The sequence below is a fragment of the Triticum dicoccoides genome, chromosome 6A, assembly GCF_002162155.2.
Source record: "Triticum dicoccoides isolate Atlit2015 ecotype Zavitan chromosome 6A, WEW_v2.0, whole genome shotgun sequence".
Lineage (NCBI taxonomy): Eukaryota > Viridiplantae > Streptophyta > Magnoliopsida > Poales > Poaceae > Triticum > Triticum dicoccoides.
In genome coordinates this window covers 563,834,073-563,852,126 of record NC_041390.1, presented here as the reverse complement: position 1 = coordinate 563,852,126, position 18,054 = coordinate 563,834,073, and the positions used below count along the sequence as shown (strand labels likewise).

The following is an 18,054-nucleotide window of genomic DNA, read 5'->3' as shown; positions in this document are numbered from 1 at the left end:
CATGCCTTCTCGAACTCCGCCACCGCGGCCAAGCTGTTCGACGAAATGCCTAGTCGCTGTTGTGTTAGACAAGATGCACGTACAAGATAGCTTCAAACCTAAGGAGCTGATTGATTCCGGTCGGATACGTACTCAACACACTCGAACATGTAGGTCCGATCTTATTGCAACAAGAGCTAGTTTGATAGTTTCACGTGGAGCAATTGCTCCTTCGACATGCCGCTCTCCAGCTCACCTTCTGTCGCCACCCGGTGTGAGTAGCGGCACACTCCAAGCCGAACGACGGCGGCCAGCGGGGCCAATGGTGAACAAGCGGCGCACCCGTAGTCCGCGCCTCCATGGAGAACCTGCGCGTGGTGTCGGTCGAGAGGAGCGCAGGGAGGCGGCGGCGGGGAGAGTAGCTGGATCAGCGGTGTCGGCAGGCTTCAAAGGCATGCACAGCCCCATCCTACGTGTCTGTCTTTAATTTGCAATCCCGCTATCCCAGGGTGCCACGTCAGCACTTCCAGTTCTAAACGGTTGTAAGGGTGATTACAACCGGGATTGAAAACTTTAGGGTATGGACTTCAGAGATTTAGACGTCGGGATTCATTTGCGTCATGCTCTACGTCCTCAGAGTTTAAAACAGACTTCACTCTCACAAATACCGCGTCAATCCCCAACAAACGACCCCTCACAAATACCGCACTGATGGACAACATTTTGGGAAGCAATGCCCATGACGCCCTGGCCCTCCTGCAACACGTCAGAGCTCGATTCGCTTCCAATCCGGTCGTCCACGTGGAGTTCTTCGGCCTCCTCACGCGCTTCAGAAAGGGAAAGGGGCCATGCCGACCTCGTCCAGCACTTCGATGCCTACAACCCATTTTTAGTGGCCCAGGCCAGCATGAAGTCGAGTCAGCCCGTGAAGATGTGACGACACGGCCCAAGAGGGAGCGCCGTCGGCCGGTCGTTCTCAATGCCGACGGTATTGAGCCCATGCAGTTCATCGAGCGAGTGAGGCTGGCGGGCGACAGGCTCTACGACAGGGTCCTCGTGTTGCTCTTTCACGTGCAGATGGAGGAGGCACTCGACGCGAACGAGATCTACAAGATGGCCTGGGAGGTTTTCGGCTCCACGTACAACAATCTCCTCCGCGGTTTCACCGAGTATCTTCTGACTGGGCACGACTTTCTGAGGCGTCGCATGATGAAGGAGACGTTGGAAGAGCATCGTGCTCCCGCAGCAAAGCGCAAGGCCCCTGCCGTCGCAGCGGCCATGAACCCAGTCGGCGACGGGCACAAGAAGAAACCTCGCATCGACGAACGGAAGATGACGGACCGACACGCCTCCCCTCTTGTCATCGACACCTCAAAGAGCGACAAGTTCTCTGGGTGTAGGAAAGCGTGGGAGTTTGAGACCACATACTCGAAGCTGGTGGTCGACTAAGACGCACAAAGAAAGCACTAGAAGAAGAACCGCTGGGACACCACGGACGGCCACACAAATTTGAGGAACTCTACCCTCGTCGTGAGTGCCAGGGGGTTCTCCAGGAGATGTACGGCGACATGTTCGGAGCGATGCAGGAGGCACTCAAGGACGACGTGCGCACGGAGCTGGCGCTAAAGACGATACTACGCAGGATGAGGAAGCTAGAGCATGTGGCATTGAAGATGGCGATGGAGCGGTGGGATCCCGCCCGAGTTAAGGACCGGGTGTACAAGTGTGTCGTAGATCGGGTGGTGGACCTAAAGAAAGAGCAAAAGGATGGGGGCACGCGATCAATTGTGGTGGCGCGTGAGCATCTCCGGCCGACATGTGGCATGATGGAGCATGAGAAGATCGGCGCACTTGTCTTGTCTGTCCAAGTGGTCTACGGTGTTGAAGTATACGAGAGGAAAAGTATACCATAGGGGATGGCGCGCTCCGCCGCGCCGGGCCATAGGCGTGTACTTTTTAGGCGAATTTAGGGGAGCCTGGAGTAGTGTCGTTGATGGGGTATAAGGGCCATGTATCTACACGGGCTAACTTTTTTTTTTCCTATCACATGCTAAGGGTTCCTTTAATTCAAAGGAATTCTATAGGATTGTTTCGAGGATTGAAATCCTTACTAAATTTTCCTAAGTTGGTCATTTGATTCATTGGATTGGATCATATGGGAATTTTTTCGTATGAAATCTTTTGTACTACATTTTATAGAAAAATCTAACATTCACTCCAACCTTTTTTTACAATTTTTTTGTTTTTCTGTGCCCTTAAACGCTCCTTACGGATCCTATAAGATTCAAGTGAACGTGCTCCAATCCTATACCTTTTCTATTCTGGCATTTTCAAAAATCCTGTGAATCAAAGAGGCCCTAAGTTATGCGCAAATGCTAGGTATCACCCCCTGCGGTCGTTTCTTCCCTTTTATGTGTTTCACTGTCATCTTTTGGGTTTTTTAAATTTGAAATATGTGGGCATTTTTTCAAGTTAATGAATATTTTCAAATTTTTGTGCACATTTTTAATAATAAAGGAACCGACAAAACAAAAATAAAGTAAAAAAAGGAAAAAAAAAACTCCACAAGCTTGGGCTAGCTCGTGGGGACTGCGCCTGCGGTCTCTCAGCACAGGCTAGACTCATGTAGGTAAGACGTGTGAGCTACTGCGATCCTTAAGGATCGCAAGTGGCACTGCATACCATCAATGCAGAGTATGTGGTTTGAGGTGTTAACGCGTGGGGAGGGGCGCGTATTGGTTTTGTGTTGTTCGGGGTGTTGGTGTGCCCATATGTCGTTGTTGCATGAAGTTTTGTTTTGTGTTGTGGGACGGTGTGATACCTTAGTGCCGGCAAGTTGTACAATGGTGGCCTCAGTATGTCCGGTGTTCCCTATGTTCCTCTATTGTGTGAGTCAGTGATGGACCTAGAATCTCAATACCAAGGTGTTACGGCTCATACTTCTGAAAAAGTACATAACTATGCTCAATTCTATCAACTGTCCAAAGTAATTTGTTTACTCACTGTTGCTTTGATTTCAAGAGAGAAACCACTAGTGAACATATGGCCCTCGGGTCCATTGTCCATCAATACTGTACTAAGAATCCTATAATTTCTTTATTTGCTCTCTTTTATTTACTTTTTACTTTTTATTTGCTTCGCCTATCGCTGTCAGTTTTAGTCTTACAACTGGCAAGAACAAGGGGAGTGACGACCCCCTTGCCTTTGTTGGATGCAAGCAATTGCTTTGTGTGTGTGCAAGTATTGTCTATGTTGCTGGTGTGGTGCGTTCTACTGCTTCGATAAATCTTGGTTCTTAACTAAGAGAAATACTATCTGCTAGTATATTGCTTCACCCTTTCTCTTCGGGGAAATCCAACAACTCCATCGTGAGTAGCAAATGCTCTGCCGCCTCCCATGCCCTATTCATCCTTGGAGGACTCCGCGACCTGTCCGTCGTCGGTGGATGTGAGGTCCATGATGGAAATGGAGGGGTTGTCACTCTCGTCGTCCCACATGCGCTTCCAAACAATGTTCGTCAGCGCCTAGGACGCGCAACTAACGGTGTTCTGGTCCGCGATCACCTGCACAACCTGCACCGCCTCCGCGTCTGCGCCCAGCTGCGTCGCCTATGCGGCGCAAGCGGCCTCATAGAGCCATCCGCCAGCCGGTGCCGCTCGAGGAGAATCAGGTTGTACCGCTGCTCCTCCTGCGCGTGTCAAAACAACGACATAGGTGTCGGCGCAGGCTGCTCCTCCGCCATGGCGTCATCGAAGTGCGCCTGCGCCTGCTCCATGGTCAAGCCGACATGCATCGGCATGGGCTCCGGCGCTAAGTCATTGTCAGAGCCTGTCTCCATCGTGGGATCGTCGTCGAAGACCTCGGAAGAGTCGGTCGGCATGCCAGCCTCGATCTGCCTGGCACGACAGCTCTACCAGGCGGCCACAAGGGGCGGCGACCTCATGCTTCATCTTCGTCGATAGGCTCTCCCACAGAGCGTTCCTGCTGGCGGTCATGGCGGATGTGATGCACGGGAGGAAGATGTGGAGCGGGTAGGGTTGTGTGTGACGTTCGCGGGATGTGTCCGCCTTTAAATAGTGGATGCCGGTGAGGCCAAGCGTCCGGGTGTGTAAATTCGCAGGCACCGGAGTTGGCTTCTCGGTCGGCAGTATGTTGAATGGCGGCGGACGAAGGGACCGACATTGGATGGACATGGTAGATATCCATCCGCCCCGTCCACTAAACATCTCTCCAACATTGAACAGGCGTGTAGACCAGGAATGCGGCGCGGGTGGCGCCCTCGGCCGGCAAGTCACTTCAATATTGGCGCCAGCGAGCGGTCATGTCCGTTTTGGACGGGCGTCAATGCGGAGCGGCCGCTCTAGAGCGGTGTGAATGCGGGCAGCTGGCTTCGGGTTGGAAAGCGCGCAGGGGCGCGAGAGGGGTTTTTGGTCGGCCAGATTAGTCAGACACGGGCGTGGCAGAGATCCGGATGCTACGAGTTGTTCCCACGATTTAATCCATGATGATCTCACGGTGGGAGATGGCGCTAAAACGCCTTTTTGGGACTCCCCGTGGCTTCTTGGACGCAAATCCAAGGATATTGCATCTCTCATCTTTGCAGCCTTGGCAAAAAAAAACTGGAAGGTTCGTGAGGCCCTCAAGGGGAACGCTTGGATCCTCAAGATCAGCCACGTCGCGGTTGTCTCCGCCGCCCACATTCAGGAATTTTTCACTCTATGGATGCTCCTAAATGATTTTCACCTTCATGAGCAAACCGAAGATACCATCGTCTGGAAGCACGCGAACGACGGGGTATACACGACGGCCAGCGTACCAGGCTCAATTCCTAGGTTTGACTTTTTCCCCTTGGATCGCATGGTTTGGAAGGCATGGGCACTTTCAAAGGTCAAATTTTTTGCATGGTTGGCATTGCAAGATAGGATTTAGATCGCCGATCGTTTAGAGAGGCGATTGGCTAAATTGTAGCCTCTGCAAGCTTTGCAATAGGGAACAAGAAACGGGTGCCCACTTTTTCTTCAAGTGCCGCTATACGATTCGGCTATGGAAGTCTCTCATTGAGTTGCTTGGTCTCGCGCACATGGATACGTCCGACTGGCACATGGACGAATCCGTCTTCGAATGGTGGGACAAGAAAACCGACAACCGTAACCCCAACCGGTAAGTTTTGGCCTCTCTCACCATGCTTGTCTCGTGGACCATTTGGAATAAAAGGAACACTCAGGTGTTCCGTCATAAGAGTGCGCCACCGACCATCCTACTCGCCGCCATCGTCGGCGAGGCCAAGCTTTGGGTGACCGTCGGTGCAAAAAAATTAGGGAGTATTTTCGCGGGCGAGTAATTGTCATGCCGTATCTGTGGGTGTGTTGTAAAACTCTAAACTCTATTCTCTCCTTATTTAATAGATGCGGCAAATCTTATACCTCCGTTTCGAAAAAAAAAATTACAGACCGTATCCACTCCTGTCACGGATTCAGGGCTGAACACGATCACGACACGAAACGGCCACGGCGTGTAACGAAGCGCCCCTGATCCATCCGTGAAGTCCGAAACCCTTTCTTTTTCTTCTCTTTTCTTTCTATAAGTGACGAGAACGTCAAATCTGAAACCCCACCCGTCCGGTCCGCACTACAGAGAAATAACCCGCGCCGCCGGCCGAGACGATCGAGGCCGAGGGAGCCGCCGCCATGGAGCAGCTGCTGGAGAGCTTTCCGCAGCCCGCGGTGTACGACGCCCTATCCCTCCTGGAGCAGGTCAAAGCATGCTTCGCGCCCGATCCGGACGTCACCGCGGAGTTCCTCGACCTCTTCGCGCGCTTCAGCAGGCGCGAGATCGTCGACATCCCCGCCGTCGTGGCCAGGGCGTACGCGCTCCTCCAGGGCCATCCCGATCTCATCCAGCGTTTCGACACCTACAACCCCTTTCTCCGCCGTCCTGCTCAGCACGAAGCCGAGCCCGTCCGCGATGATCCGCCCAAGCGGCCTAAGAGGGAGCGCCGCCACCCGGCGGCCGCCTCCGTCGACGCCGACTGTGCCGGGGCCATGCGGTTCCTCGAGCGGGTGAAGCTGGCGGACGCCGGGCTCTACGACAGGGTCCTCGCGCTGCTCTTCCACGTGAGGGCGGAGGTCAAGCTCGACGCGAATCAAATCTACGACCAGGCCCGGAAGATTTTCGGGTCGGCGCACGGCCATCTCCTCCGCGGTTTCACGGAGTACCTTCCGACGGGGCGTGACTTTCTGAGGCGTCGCGCGCCCAAGAAGGAGCCGCCGGAAGAGCACCGTGCTCCTGCACCCAAGCGCAAGGCCCCCGCTGCCGGAACGGCCACGATCCGAGTCGACGCCGCGTGCAAGAAGAAACCCCGCGTCGACGAACGGAAGACGACCAACCAACGCGCCTCCTCGGCCGTCGATGCCCCCAAGAGCGGCGACAAATTCTCCAAGTTTAGGGAGGCGTGGGAGTTCGAGACCACGTACACCAAGCTGGTTGTCACCATAAGACGCACCAAGAAAGCACTAGAAGAACTCAGGCCAAAGCCAAAGAAGAAATCACGGGAAGAAGCCGAGCCGGCGAAGGAACCGCCGGAGGAAGTCAAGCCGTCGCCGGGCCACCACGTGCGGCCGCGTACGTTCGAGGAACTCTACCCCAGCCGCGAGTGCCGGGAGGTTCTCCAGGAGATGTACGGCGACATGTTGGCGCCGATGCGGGAGGCGCTCGAGGACGGCGCGCGCACAGAGCTGGCTCTGAAGACGATCAAGCGCAGGCTGAAGAAGCTGGAGGAGGTGGCCGTGAAGATCGCGAGGGAGCGGCGGGATCCCGCCCGCGTTGAGCGCCGAATGGCAGAGCTTGCCATAGATCAAGTGGTGCTTCTTCGGGGTCAGGCGGAAAGAGCAGCGGCACGCAATCCTGATGGCCCGTGCGAGACCAAGATTGACATGGACCAAGATTGACGGTGAGCAGTGTGGCGTGATGTAGCTTCGGGAAATCGATGCTCTTGTGTGTTGAAGAGGATCATTGAGTGGATAGAGGTGTGTGCCAAGAAAACAAAAAATGAGTGCTCCAAAATTCGTTCTTTTAAGTTCAGAATTTTGTTTTTTTGTACATACCTCTACGGATGTCTTTTCAAGGTGAAATTTTGCACCATGTTAGAACATTTGTTGAAGTTCATTAAAAAACAGTTTTTTACTATTTTTTTCTTTCTAAATTTACTGTTTATGTGGATGTATTTGAGCTCGGGAGAAGATAATCCATGTCCTTTTCCAAGTCTTAATGTAAGAAAACAACTTTTCAAGCATTTCTTTTGTCAAACACATAAATCTCTTCAGACTACTCTTGGTTCTTGTGAATCATCCCAAAATTCATGCTCACAAAAAAATTACACAAAAAACAAGTCCTAGGATTATTCTGATATTTTTTACGCAATTATATTCATTGAGTCAGATCCCCGCAAACCGTTTATGTATTAATAAATTCCATTTTTACTATTTTCCAGTCTATTGAAAATTGATTTCACTCCCGTTCGATTTGTTACCCCCGAATCTTGGCGCTCGTCTCGTGGGTTTTTATTTTCTTTGATAGCAACAATCAGGGGGAATTTCCTCTGAATCTGCATAGTGCTTTTATGTATCAGGTTATACAGATTTGGTTATTTCAGACTTAGTTCATAGTGCTCTTTTTGGTTTCCTTGAAATTTTCAAATTCATGGTTTTGCAGGGTGAATTTTTTGTTGCAGATTCATAATTTTTTCAGTCGTTCATTCTTTGATTTCTTTCTTCAGTGTTTAAGATGCTCAGTTCAATTAGTTTTTCTCTCTTCGGTTTTATTCTTCTCGTAATTATTTAAATTTTCCCAGTCAGTTTCATTATGTGGGTTCCAGTTTCAGTCCTATTTATTCCTCATCATCTCGGTTTTAGTTTCAGTCTTTTCCTCTCTTTTTTCCTCATTGTCTCATTTTCAGTGCAGATGTATATTCATTATTTCATTTTGAGGTTTTTCTCTTTCTAGCAGTCAGGCATTCAACGGCGCTTTACCGTTTTCTTTTGTTTCAGATTTTTTTATATTTAACTCTCTCTTTCAGTATTCAGTGTTCATCCAATCCTTTTTCCATTCATAGTTTCTCAGTATTAATTGTCTTCAGTGTTCACACTCTCTTCCTTCAGTATCAAAACAAGGTGATGTTTGCCCTAGGAAATTCTTCCATCACTGCACATGATTTGATTTCATTGTCCTACGTGAGCATTTTACCTAAATAAAATGGAAACGATGTAAGCATTTGTTTTTGCGTTGCAGAATATCCACAAGGAGATCAGGATCAACATCCCCACGAGACAACTGGTTGCACTAATGGCCAAAGCCCATTATCCCATTTCATTCCAACAACCAAAGAAACCACACCTCGTTGTTTTCTGTGGTCTCTAGGTCGTTTTTATGTGTGTTGCCTGCGGACCAACCCTAGTGGATGTTGTTTGTCAAAGTCTATATCCGAGCCCGCATCTCTAGTTTATTGTTGGAACATTCAGTTACTTTATGAATTTTTTCACTTGTGCTTTTTTTTGGAAGTATGCCAATTGCATCAATACTATCAGTGTGATTGCTTCATCTATGTGTGGAAGTGGTATCTGAAATACCTGTACTTCATCCGAGTGCTTCATGGCGGCCACAACTCACAAGATGAAGCTTTTCTAATTATGCAGCCCTTTTCTTGTGCCAGAGATATCAGACAGTGTATGTGTTTTGATGCAGCAGATACTGAAGTAGATTGCTTGCACCTTGCACCAGCTAGCAGCTGGTAATCCGCTAGTTGGGACAATAATGGAGAATGAAACCATTTTTTTATTTGGGTGGTTAAACATTAAGACCTCTTTTGGTTCATAGGATAGAATTATTATAGGAATAGAAACTTTGTAGGAAATGAGATGGCATGTATATCAAATCCTATGAGTAGGAATAGGAAACGAGATGTCATTTGGTTAACATCAAAGGAATTTTTCCATTGAGTCTAGACTCATTTTTATTTTCCTATGAAATGTGGAGGATAGGAACCATTCCTATGTAGGAATAGGAATCCATTCCTATGAACCAAAGGGCTCTAAAGGAAAAAATCCTATAAAAATCATATCCTCTAAAATTTCTATGAAATTCCTTCAAACCAAAGGAGGCCTAAACATTGACTGTTTCACGGAAGGAAAACAGATAGATGAAAACATATACAGGGACGGAGTCGACGTGTCACGCTAGTGTTGGACAAAAATTTAACCGAGGCTTTTTTTTATTTTTTGCAAAAGAAAATTTTAACCCATGCTGAATTCGAAATTCAGTCAATTGTTCATTAGACAGTCCAATAAACACATCATCAAGGCGTGAAAGAGCTGCATCACACTTCGCCAAACGAATAAATCTCCCAAAGTTCATGCCCGCAAATAAAAATTACCCAAGAAACAAGCCTAAAGTTTAATCCGATGACCGATAAAAAGAACTTCGGCGGAGACTTTTTATCGCACAATTACATTCAATTGATTCGAATCAAAACTAAAAAACGTCCATATGTCTCCTTTCACAAAAAAATCATAGCAAGGTCTGAAATATAGCTGCATTGCACCACGCATAATACTATATCCCGGCTTTATTCGGCGGACCAGAATATTGCGTGCGTGCGTGCTACTCCCCTCGTACCCAAAATTTTCCTATTCCGAAGAAAGCGGCTTCTGCTCGGCGTGCCGAGCCCACCAGCAACCATCTTTCTTCCTCGCCTTCCTTCTTTCTCCCCCGCCACTTCTCCGGGGAGACAAAAGAGACCTCGCTCGATCTCCCGAGCCGTGCCCCCCACCCCGCCTCCACGCGGCGCCGAGAAGCTTCCGGAGCCAGCCGGACTCGTCCGCCCCCACCGCCCCCGCCCCCGACCCGCCCCGAACCCTCACCCGCCGCACCCCCTCCTCCCGGCCGGCGCGGCGCCGCGGCTAGGCCGAGGCGGAGGGCGGCGAGATGTGGGTCTTCTACCTGATATCGCTGCCCCTGACGCTGGGCATGGTCGTCGTCACGCTGCGCTACTTCGCCGGCCCCGGCGTGCCGCGCTACGTCCAGGCCACCGTCGGCTACGCCTGGTTCTGCTCCCTCTCCGTCATCATCATCGTCCCCGCCGACATCTGGACGGTCAGATCTCTCATCCCTCTACATCACCCGCCCCCTAGATTTCGATCCTCGTAGTTGCCTGTGATCCCCTCCGGTTCCGGTGTCGGTGCCTCGGCGCGCTGAGATCCGCCCCGGGCTGAGCTAATTGCGTGCTCTGGTTTTGCGCCAATTGGGGTGAATTGGGGTATTAGGACATGAATTTTGATTGGGAAGCTGTTAGTGCGTGGAGTTTCGGGTGCTTGAGGGGAGAACGCGTGGTGAATCGTACATTTGAGTTGCTGCTTCTGGTCCCGGAATGAGGTCTAGGTGACAGGGTATTAGGTTCACCCCTGCGTCAATCAGAGATGCCATCTGTCCAGGAGTACTAATTGGTTAGTTCATAGTTCTAAGAAATGCAGCATAAACAACATGGCCGAGCTAAATTGGCACCATATGTTTAGTGTATAGGGCCTGCTTGACTCTAATTAGCTTCTGAGAAGTCTCTACACTATTTTACTCTTTGTGGCTAATTGCCGTAGCAATGTTCCATTGTCTTGCCTTGGTCCCCTTCGATAAACTTTTTCTGCTGTTTGTGCTGGTACTTGCCGATTAAGTCATCAGTCCACACATGACATTCACGGATTCACCATTATGTTAGATTCATAGGAATGTAGGACACAAGGTGGAAAAAAATTTGTCCTCTCTAGTTGACGGCTTACATGACTTTAGCAAGGGAGCATTCAGCTGCAACAAGCAGTAACTGTTAGCTCAAGGGAACTGAGAACGAAACGATAAGATGGAATGTTAACCAGGCATCAAAATCACACATTTATTCAGATTACATAGTCCAGCTTCACATGTGTCTTCAGTCTGAATGAATGCTATAGAAGAAGTATAGCTGCAAATAGTCCGAGCGTGGACTTGGTTACCTCCACAAAGCATAGAGATCAGGTGCAGGCGAAGTGTCTATAAATAAGGTTTAATATTTTGCTAGAAAGAATCCTAGGTCAGATACATTAGCATGCCTTGAATATTTTGTAGATACATGCTCCACTGATGCCATGCTTATTAGGGTATGGGCCACTCCCTCCCTCTACTGCTTCACATACATGTTGTTGGTGTATTCATCTGTATGAGCAAAGCCGTGCCCAAATGGAACAATCCTGCCCTCTTTATTTAAATGGGTTTTAAGCACAAGCGAACAAATGTTAAAAAGTTAAAAATAGAATATGTCAACATATACATAAGCCAATAAATAGTGCAGGCCATTTATGGCAAACTTTATCCTTGCACTGTGCTGTCAAATGATCTTCACTTATTCGGTCTAAACTCTTACATCACCTCACTTGCAGACATTAACTGGCTTTGATAAAGGTGGAATTGGCTTCTTTTGGGGCTGGTCTTATTGGAGCACATTTATCCTAACATGGTATGAAACTATCATCATCAACATGTCTTCCATTGCTTTCTGCCATGGTTAATGTTCCTGATTGTCAGTGGCATCTAGGACTGACTACTGTTGGTGCACATGCCCTAGCATAATAGATGTTTCTTACAGTAAAATGTCAGCTTTACTTTCCAAATTCAATTTTTTTTTTGGATCCTGCTTCATCAGTCCCCAGATCAGTGATTTAGCAACGTATTATTTGCATACCAATGCAACTGTTTCAGCTTCAGCTGAACTTACTAGGTCTGTAGGGGCAGCCCGGTGCACGTAGCTCCGGCTTGCGCAGGTTCCGGGAAGGGTCCAACCACTTTGGGTCTTCATGCCCTCTCTTATGTGCCTGACACTTTCTTACTGTTTGGTTTCAAGGCATTTAAGGTTTTGATGTTACTATAAGGTTGCTTACTTGCTCACTCTATTTCTAGTAGAACAGATAATAACCTAGTTCTTTTCAGCTTTTCAGGGTACTACTTTAGTTATCAATTCATATATTAATTTCTCATGGGATGCAGTAAATTTTATCCTTGTCATTTTCATTGGCACTTTTATCGCTAACACAAGGCTTGTGTCTATGTCCCTAAACAGGGCTGTAGTTCCTACTATTCAAGGCTATGAAGATGCTGGAGATTTCACTGTTAGAGAAAGGCTAAAAACTAGTATTCACATGAACCTGCTCTTTTATTCAATTGTGGGAGCTATTGGCCTCTTTGGACTCATACTGCTTTTAGTCATGCATAGAGCTTGGTATGTTTTAATCTCCACTTGAGCTTCCATGCTCCACGAGTCACCTGATATGTGAATAACCTTGTGTAATATCTTGATATTTTTTTACATTTTAGTTAAGTCATTTCAGCTCTTTCTTTATGGTTGTCGTTCAATAACTTATGGAATATTTTACGGAAACATTTTTGATATTTCAATATTGAACAAGCTACATGTTTAGGATGGTCAGCTTTGATTGGTAAAGAAACATGATGTAATCATTACTACTGCAAAATACTACTCCCTCCGAAGGGACTACATCCATTGGCCATTGCACTATTCGTTTGTGTTGCCTTGAGTTCTGCCGAACTAGTTTTCTCAAAATGGCTGCCACTTAAACTTCTGTGATGTGCAGTCTTGACTCTTGACCTGAAGTAAATATTTTTGACAGGGATGGAGGTCTTGTGGGCTTTTTAATGGCTTGCTCAAATACCTTTGGACTGGTGACTGGTGCTTTTCTTCTTGGTTTTGGATTGAGTGAAATTCCAAGAAACATTTGGAAAAACGCAGACTGGACTCACCGCCAAAAAGTACTTTCTCATAGAGTTGCCAAGATGGCCGTGAAGCTTGATAATGCTCATCAAGAGTATTCAAATTCAATTGTTGTAAGTACATTTCTAAATCGTTAATAATACCCATACTCGTTGCCAACTTGCCGTTTGCTGAAGTATTGTTCCTTTTCCAGGTTGCTCAAGCCACTTCAAATCAAATGTCAAAGCGTGATCTCTTAAGACCTTATATGGATATTATTGACCGAATGGTTGCTCAAATGGTACCAAAGCAATTATTAGTACTATTTGCAGTTGAATTTAAAACACTGCGATAAAGATGGTAACTTGTGATTGTATGCATGTTTCAGCTACGGGATGACCCATCTTTTAAGCCTTCTGGTGGCAGATTAGGCGAAAATGATATGGACTATGATACAGATGATAAAACAATGGCCACTCTCCGACGTCAGCTTAGGATGGCCCATGAGGAGTATTATCGGTGTAAAAGGTATTGTGGAATAAACCAACGGGGAACAGTATTACTCTTTGTGTATCTCTTAGTAATATCTGGTACTCCCTCTAAAGAAATATAAGAGCGTTTAGATCACCAAAACGCTCTTATATTTCTTTACGGAGGGAGTACATAACTAATGCAGTTTGTTTGTATGGAAACTGGAAGGGTAATAAGGGGTTGGTTCGCAGCCTAAGATTTCCTAAGTTGGCAAAATTCTTGAGTTAGTTAAGTATGCTGAGTTAGGCGGGTGTTTAGCCCACGTTACATCTTAAGCTGAATTCTATATGAATCAAGATTGTATGGTCGATGATTGTGGGTACTGGGTAGAATGCTAGATGCCTGGGACCATGTTACTATTGTTCCTTTCTCTTTTCCCTCAGCTGGGCCCGAAGCGTCATAAATTCCAGATGTGTGGCAAGATTTCTGTAGGCATGCCAAAGTGTTGTACTTGGAATTCTAGTTTGTAGAGAAACAACGTTCCTGGTGTTCTGCTGTCCCTTTTTAACTGATAATATTAACTTTAGTTTTTGTTATTGTACAGTGAATATATGACTTATGTCATGGAAGCTCTCGATCTAGAGGACACTATTAAAAATTATGAACATCGTGATGCAAATGGATGGTGAGTTTGTTAATTCTTTGGTTAAATGTTATCTCCAGAGTATTTTAATCTTGACAAAATAGCCCTTGCAACTTCACTAAACTTTTCTGTAGGTACTGTAATGCATCTTTTTTGCCTCATTCAATTATATTTCATGATATTGTATTTTGGCGAACCTTCTCTTGTTGTAATGCTGCACAAAGCTACGATAACTTGACAGTTCTGTTCAATAAATGATGTCAAGTGATATGCCATGTCATTATGATGGAGGTTTTATTAACCTGGTTAAACAGAAAACAGATAAACTGTGTACAAACAGGATTGTTGATAGTTCCACAAATGGCTTGATTAGTATGTTAGCATATATTCCCTCCGTTCCTAAATATAAGTCTTTGTAGAGATTCCACTATGAACCACATGCGGATGTATATAGATGTATTTTAGAGTGTAGATTCACTCATTTTGCTCCGTATGTAGTCCATAGTGAAATCTCTACAAAGATTTATACTCCCTCCGTCCGGAAATACTTGTCACCAAAATGGATAAAAGGGGATGTATCTAGATGTATTTTAGTTCTAGATACATCTCTTTTTATCCATTTAGATGACAAGTATTTTCGGACAGAGGGAGTATTTAGGAACGGAGGGAGTATATGCGTGATGTGTGGTACTGGCGAAGAATAGTTGATTGGTGGGCTGAATAATCTCAATTGCCATTATGGATGTGTGTGCATGTCTACACGAGCTATAAAATATGCCTCAGTAATCTGTTTGCAAAACCTCGATTAATAAGTACTGCAAACTTGTTATACTCGTCTGAAACCTTGTGATGTATCCAACCACAACCATTATTGATTTAGTTTCTTTTTGTCTAAACAGGAAATATGTATCGAGTTTTAGGGAGAGTCGGTCAGGCACACTGGGATCCCTTTTGGACACTATGGGTAATCCTTCTGACCTTTACCAACTATTTTTATTAGTTTTTGTCTTTATCTATTACTCAGTGAGAATGGCTTAACATCAGTTTCTAGACGAAAGTCTAAATTCCAGGCCCACATATTATTCTTAGTACGTTTGAGTTACTGCCTTATGGCTTGCTCAATAATTGATGGAACTGACTCAGTGATACTTTCTTGCATTATCAGAGTTCATTTGGCGTTGTATACTGAGAAAGCAGCTTCAAAAAGCACTGGCTGTTATTCTCGGCTGCATGTCAGCTGCTATACTGTTGGCTGAAGCTACTTTGCTGCCAGGTGGTGTTGATTTATCACTTTTTTCCATTCTTGTAAAATCCGTCGGAAAGCAGGAGGTTCTAGTCCAGGTAAGAAATTGCGTGCTTCATTAAAAACTAAAATAAATGTATCACATGTTCAGTTTACAGGGAAGTTTTGTTACTTATGGGCTCTTGCTTTCTGCAATGTGTACTATATTGTGTTATTGGTGATAGCTTTGTAGTTTGTTTGCACACCAATCATGTGCATCCGTCATCCATTTGTTATTTAAACACATGCAGACGTACAAGTCACTATAGTTATTTCTAGGTGACTCAGTATATCAGGCCTTGCTATTCTTTTGCTCGGTTGACATTAGTTATATTTTATGCAGTATAAAATTTATATCTTAGTCAATGGAATGCCCTTGTCTGGGTCACCTAGCTGTACATTCATTGTGTAGCGTCAGCCTTATTCTGCATGATCTTACATACTTCCTATTTGTTTACAGGTTGCTGCATTTGTCCCTTTGATGTATATGTGTATATGCACATACTATTCGCTATTTCAGATTGGGATGTTAATGTTTTATTCTCTGACTCCACGGCAAACAAGTTCTGTCAGTTTGCTTATGATCTGTTCGTAAGTTCATACTGTTCTGCTTTTTTATGTTTTGTGTGCTTCCTGTCCAATTCGTTCAACTCATTCTGGGCTGTGCACCGAATGCTATTTTGCAGGATGGTTGCAAGATATGCACCTCCCATTTCTTATAATTTCCTGAATCTCATTCGCCTTGGTGGTAATGTTAAAACTACTTTTGAGAAGGTAATAGTTGGACAGTTTCTTCGTGTTATTTATGCTATGTGCTTCTGTTTCGTGAGGATGATATAGTTGACATTTGAAGATGGAATGCTTCCCAGTTTTTCAGTTTTGTTACACTGCTTATTGTTCACCAGATAAATAACACCTAGTTTATCTCTGAACGGACCATATGTTGGCATGTTGCAGAGAATGGGGAACATAGATGATGCAGTTCCTTTCTTTGGAAGACGCTTCAACAGGATCTACCCACTAATTATGGTTGTTTATACACTACTTGTTGCTAGTAACTTCTTTGGACGTGTGATTGACTATTTTGGAAGCTGGAAAATGTTTAAGTTCCAGCGTGAAGAAGAACATATGGATGGTTTTGATCCGTCTGGAATTATTATTCTGCAAAAAGGTTAGGACCGATTTGTGTGTGGGCATATCCTTCATTCTCTTTAGTATATCAGCATAGATTTTTCTATGGTGTATCTTTCATTTCTCAGTAGTGCATTGTTGTGTTCTTTTGTTTGCTTCTTTAGCTGCTTGTCCCTTCAGCTTTCACAGTTCCGCATGGATTTCAGTTTTCTTGTTTCCGCAGATGAAAGCATGTGTGATGCTGTTGCGAATGAACATATTGGGCTATCCGGCTTACAATAGAAATCTGATGATTTATCTGATCATTATTATAGAATCTTTTGTATATTCATTGCAAATTGTTGTGGAATGCTGTCTTTGTTATTTTCAAAAACATGTTCCGCCTAAGCGGAGTTTACTTTCTTTGCAGAGAGATCTTGGATTGAGCAAGGATATAAAGTTGGCGAGCAGGTTATTCCATTGGCAAGATTCAATGGCGCGATTACAGATGTTGAATCTGGAAAGGTACCATTGATGTTGTAGCATAATTACCATATTTTCCCAATCTTATTAGTTATATGTCTATGTTCTGTTTGAAAGGTTTAGTCTTTTTATCTCCTTGTTATGTCATACACAGATTGAAGATACAGTGGAGATGAAAGCCGGGACAACTTCTTCGAGAGTTGATGGAAGAGCCGGTCAATCAAAATATATTCACAACAGGGAAATGATTTCCACCAAGTATTCATCTGTTAGAGATCAGAGTCGGCAGGCAACAAAGCCAGTGAAAAAGGAAACAGTGTCAGCATCTGTATCTCTGCTTGGAGAAGGGAATCCTGAAAATCGCTCGGCTGCTGGAATCTCCCAAACATGGGCTTCAATGAAGAATGGTTTTCAGAACTTCAAAGCGAATATGGGTGCCAAGAAGTTCACTCCTTTGCGCCAGGATCCAGGATTTGCTCCTCATTCGAACGCCTCCTCGCCCGAATCTCTCGATGACATCTTCCAAAGGATAAAACAGCGCCCTGCAGAATCACCCGTAGATTACCTTGACGATGACGACGACGATGACAATACCGGAGACATGGATCCTCCGTTTGCAGGATCGAGAAGATAGGCCGTGTTTTCCCCCTTAGAAGTTAGAACATTGAACTCTGGGAATCAAAAGGATTTGGTAGCATTAGATGCAGAATAGAAGATACAGGATGTATAGATCAGATGATGGTTTTGGTGTGCTTCGAGGAAGCTCAGAGACGCCCTTGCCCATCTGGAAAGGTGCAGACGTGAATGAAAGCACGTGACATGATGACACAGGCCCTGCAGAAAGGACAGCGGATTCTCCCCAACAAGAGATCATGGGAGCGTGACCGTATCACACTTTTCTGCTTTACACACATTGCGGGAGTAGGCACTGCTGACGTGTTATTTTACTTGTTATTAAATGTTGAAATCTGTATTGAACATAAACGAATTCATACTCGAAGCTGACGAGTGTAGGCTGTAAAGTTGGTATGCATTATGTGATGTGCGTTGAAAACATGCGGCCGATACTAAATGGAAAAAAAATTGAAGGTCACAAGTCTCTTGTGTGGGCGAACATCTGACTTTATATTACAGTATTTTGCCGTATATCTTCACCATCTGAACATCTGAGTTTAGTTTACCACTAGGTGCTTGCAATGGGCTACGGAGGTAACTAACACCAGTTAAACGTCCGCAAATATTCAGTGAAAGTCAAGTTATGGAAGTAACGGATGAGAACCAAGTAAAATTGTTGTCTGGAAGTTT

General features: G+C 45.6%; 2 protein-coding genes and 1 pseudogene across 3 annotated transcripts; all 3 read left to right on the top strand.

Moving 5' to 3' along the window:
• The first annotated feature begins 712 nt into the window (after positions 1–712).
• Positions 713–1,892, top strand: LOC119315982 (annotated as a pseudogene).
• Positions 1,893–5,594: 3,702 nt separating this feature from the next.
• On the top strand, positions 5,595–8,441 carry LOC119314211. Its single transcript, XM_037588972.1, has 2 exons — positions 5,595–6,928; positions 8,266–8,441. Exon 1 carries the CDS (start codon positions 5,667–5,669, stop codon positions 6,924–6,926), a length of 1,260 nt encoding a protein of 419 aa, XP_037444869.1. The 5' UTR covers positions 5,595–5,666; the 3' UTR covers positions 6,927–6,928; positions 8,266–8,441.
• A 1,409-nt stretch (positions 8,442–9,850) lies between these two features.
• LOC119317942 (LMBR1 domain-containing protein 2 homolog A-like) lies at positions 9,851–17,842 on the top strand. Of its 2 annotated transcripts, XM_037592448.1 has the most exons (14): positions 9,860–10,125; positions 11,436–11,512; positions 12,113–12,271; positions 12,681–12,894; positions 12,975–13,061; positions 13,149–13,288; positions 13,836–13,916; positions 14,774–14,838; positions 15,040–15,215; positions 15,617–15,747; positions 15,843–15,930; positions 16,114–16,327; positions 16,697–16,791; positions 16,904–17,842. In XM_037592448.1, the coding sequence occupies exons 1-14, from the start codon at positions 9,958–9,960 to the stop codon at positions 17,381–17,383; spliced, it is 2,175 nt and encodes a 724-aa protein (XP_037448345.1). In that variant the 5' UTR covers positions 9,860–9,957; the 3' UTR covers positions 17,384–17,842. The 2 variants fall into 2 exon arrangements, with proteins under 2 accessions (XP_037448346.1, XP_037448345.1); XM_037592449.1 differs by lacking the exons at positions 16,697–16,791; positions 16,904–17,842 and having other exon boundaries at positions 9,851–10,125; positions 16,114–16,332.
• Positions 17,843–18,054: the final 212 nt, after the last annotated feature.

What these genes read in the sequence shown, in the direction of transcription:
- LOC119314211 (XM_037588972.1), top strand. Translation starts at nt 5,667, where the DNA reads ATGGAGCAGCTGCTGGAGAGCTTTCCGCAGCCCGCGGTGTACGACGCC.
- LOC119317942 (XM_037592448.1), top strand. Translation starts at nt 9,958, where the DNA reads ATGTGGGTCTTCTACCTGATATCGCTGCCCCTGACGCTGGGCATGGTC. An exon ending in GAGTATTATCGGTGTAAAAG is followed by an intron (nt 13,289 to 13,835) that starts GTATTGTGGAAT and finishes GTTATTGTACAG; the next exon opens with TGAATATATGACTTATGTCA. An exon ending in AATTATTATTCTGCAAAAAG is followed by an intron (nt 16,328 to 16,696) that starts GTTAGGACCGAT and finishes CTTTCTTTGCAG; the next exon opens with AGAGATCTTGGATTGAGCAA.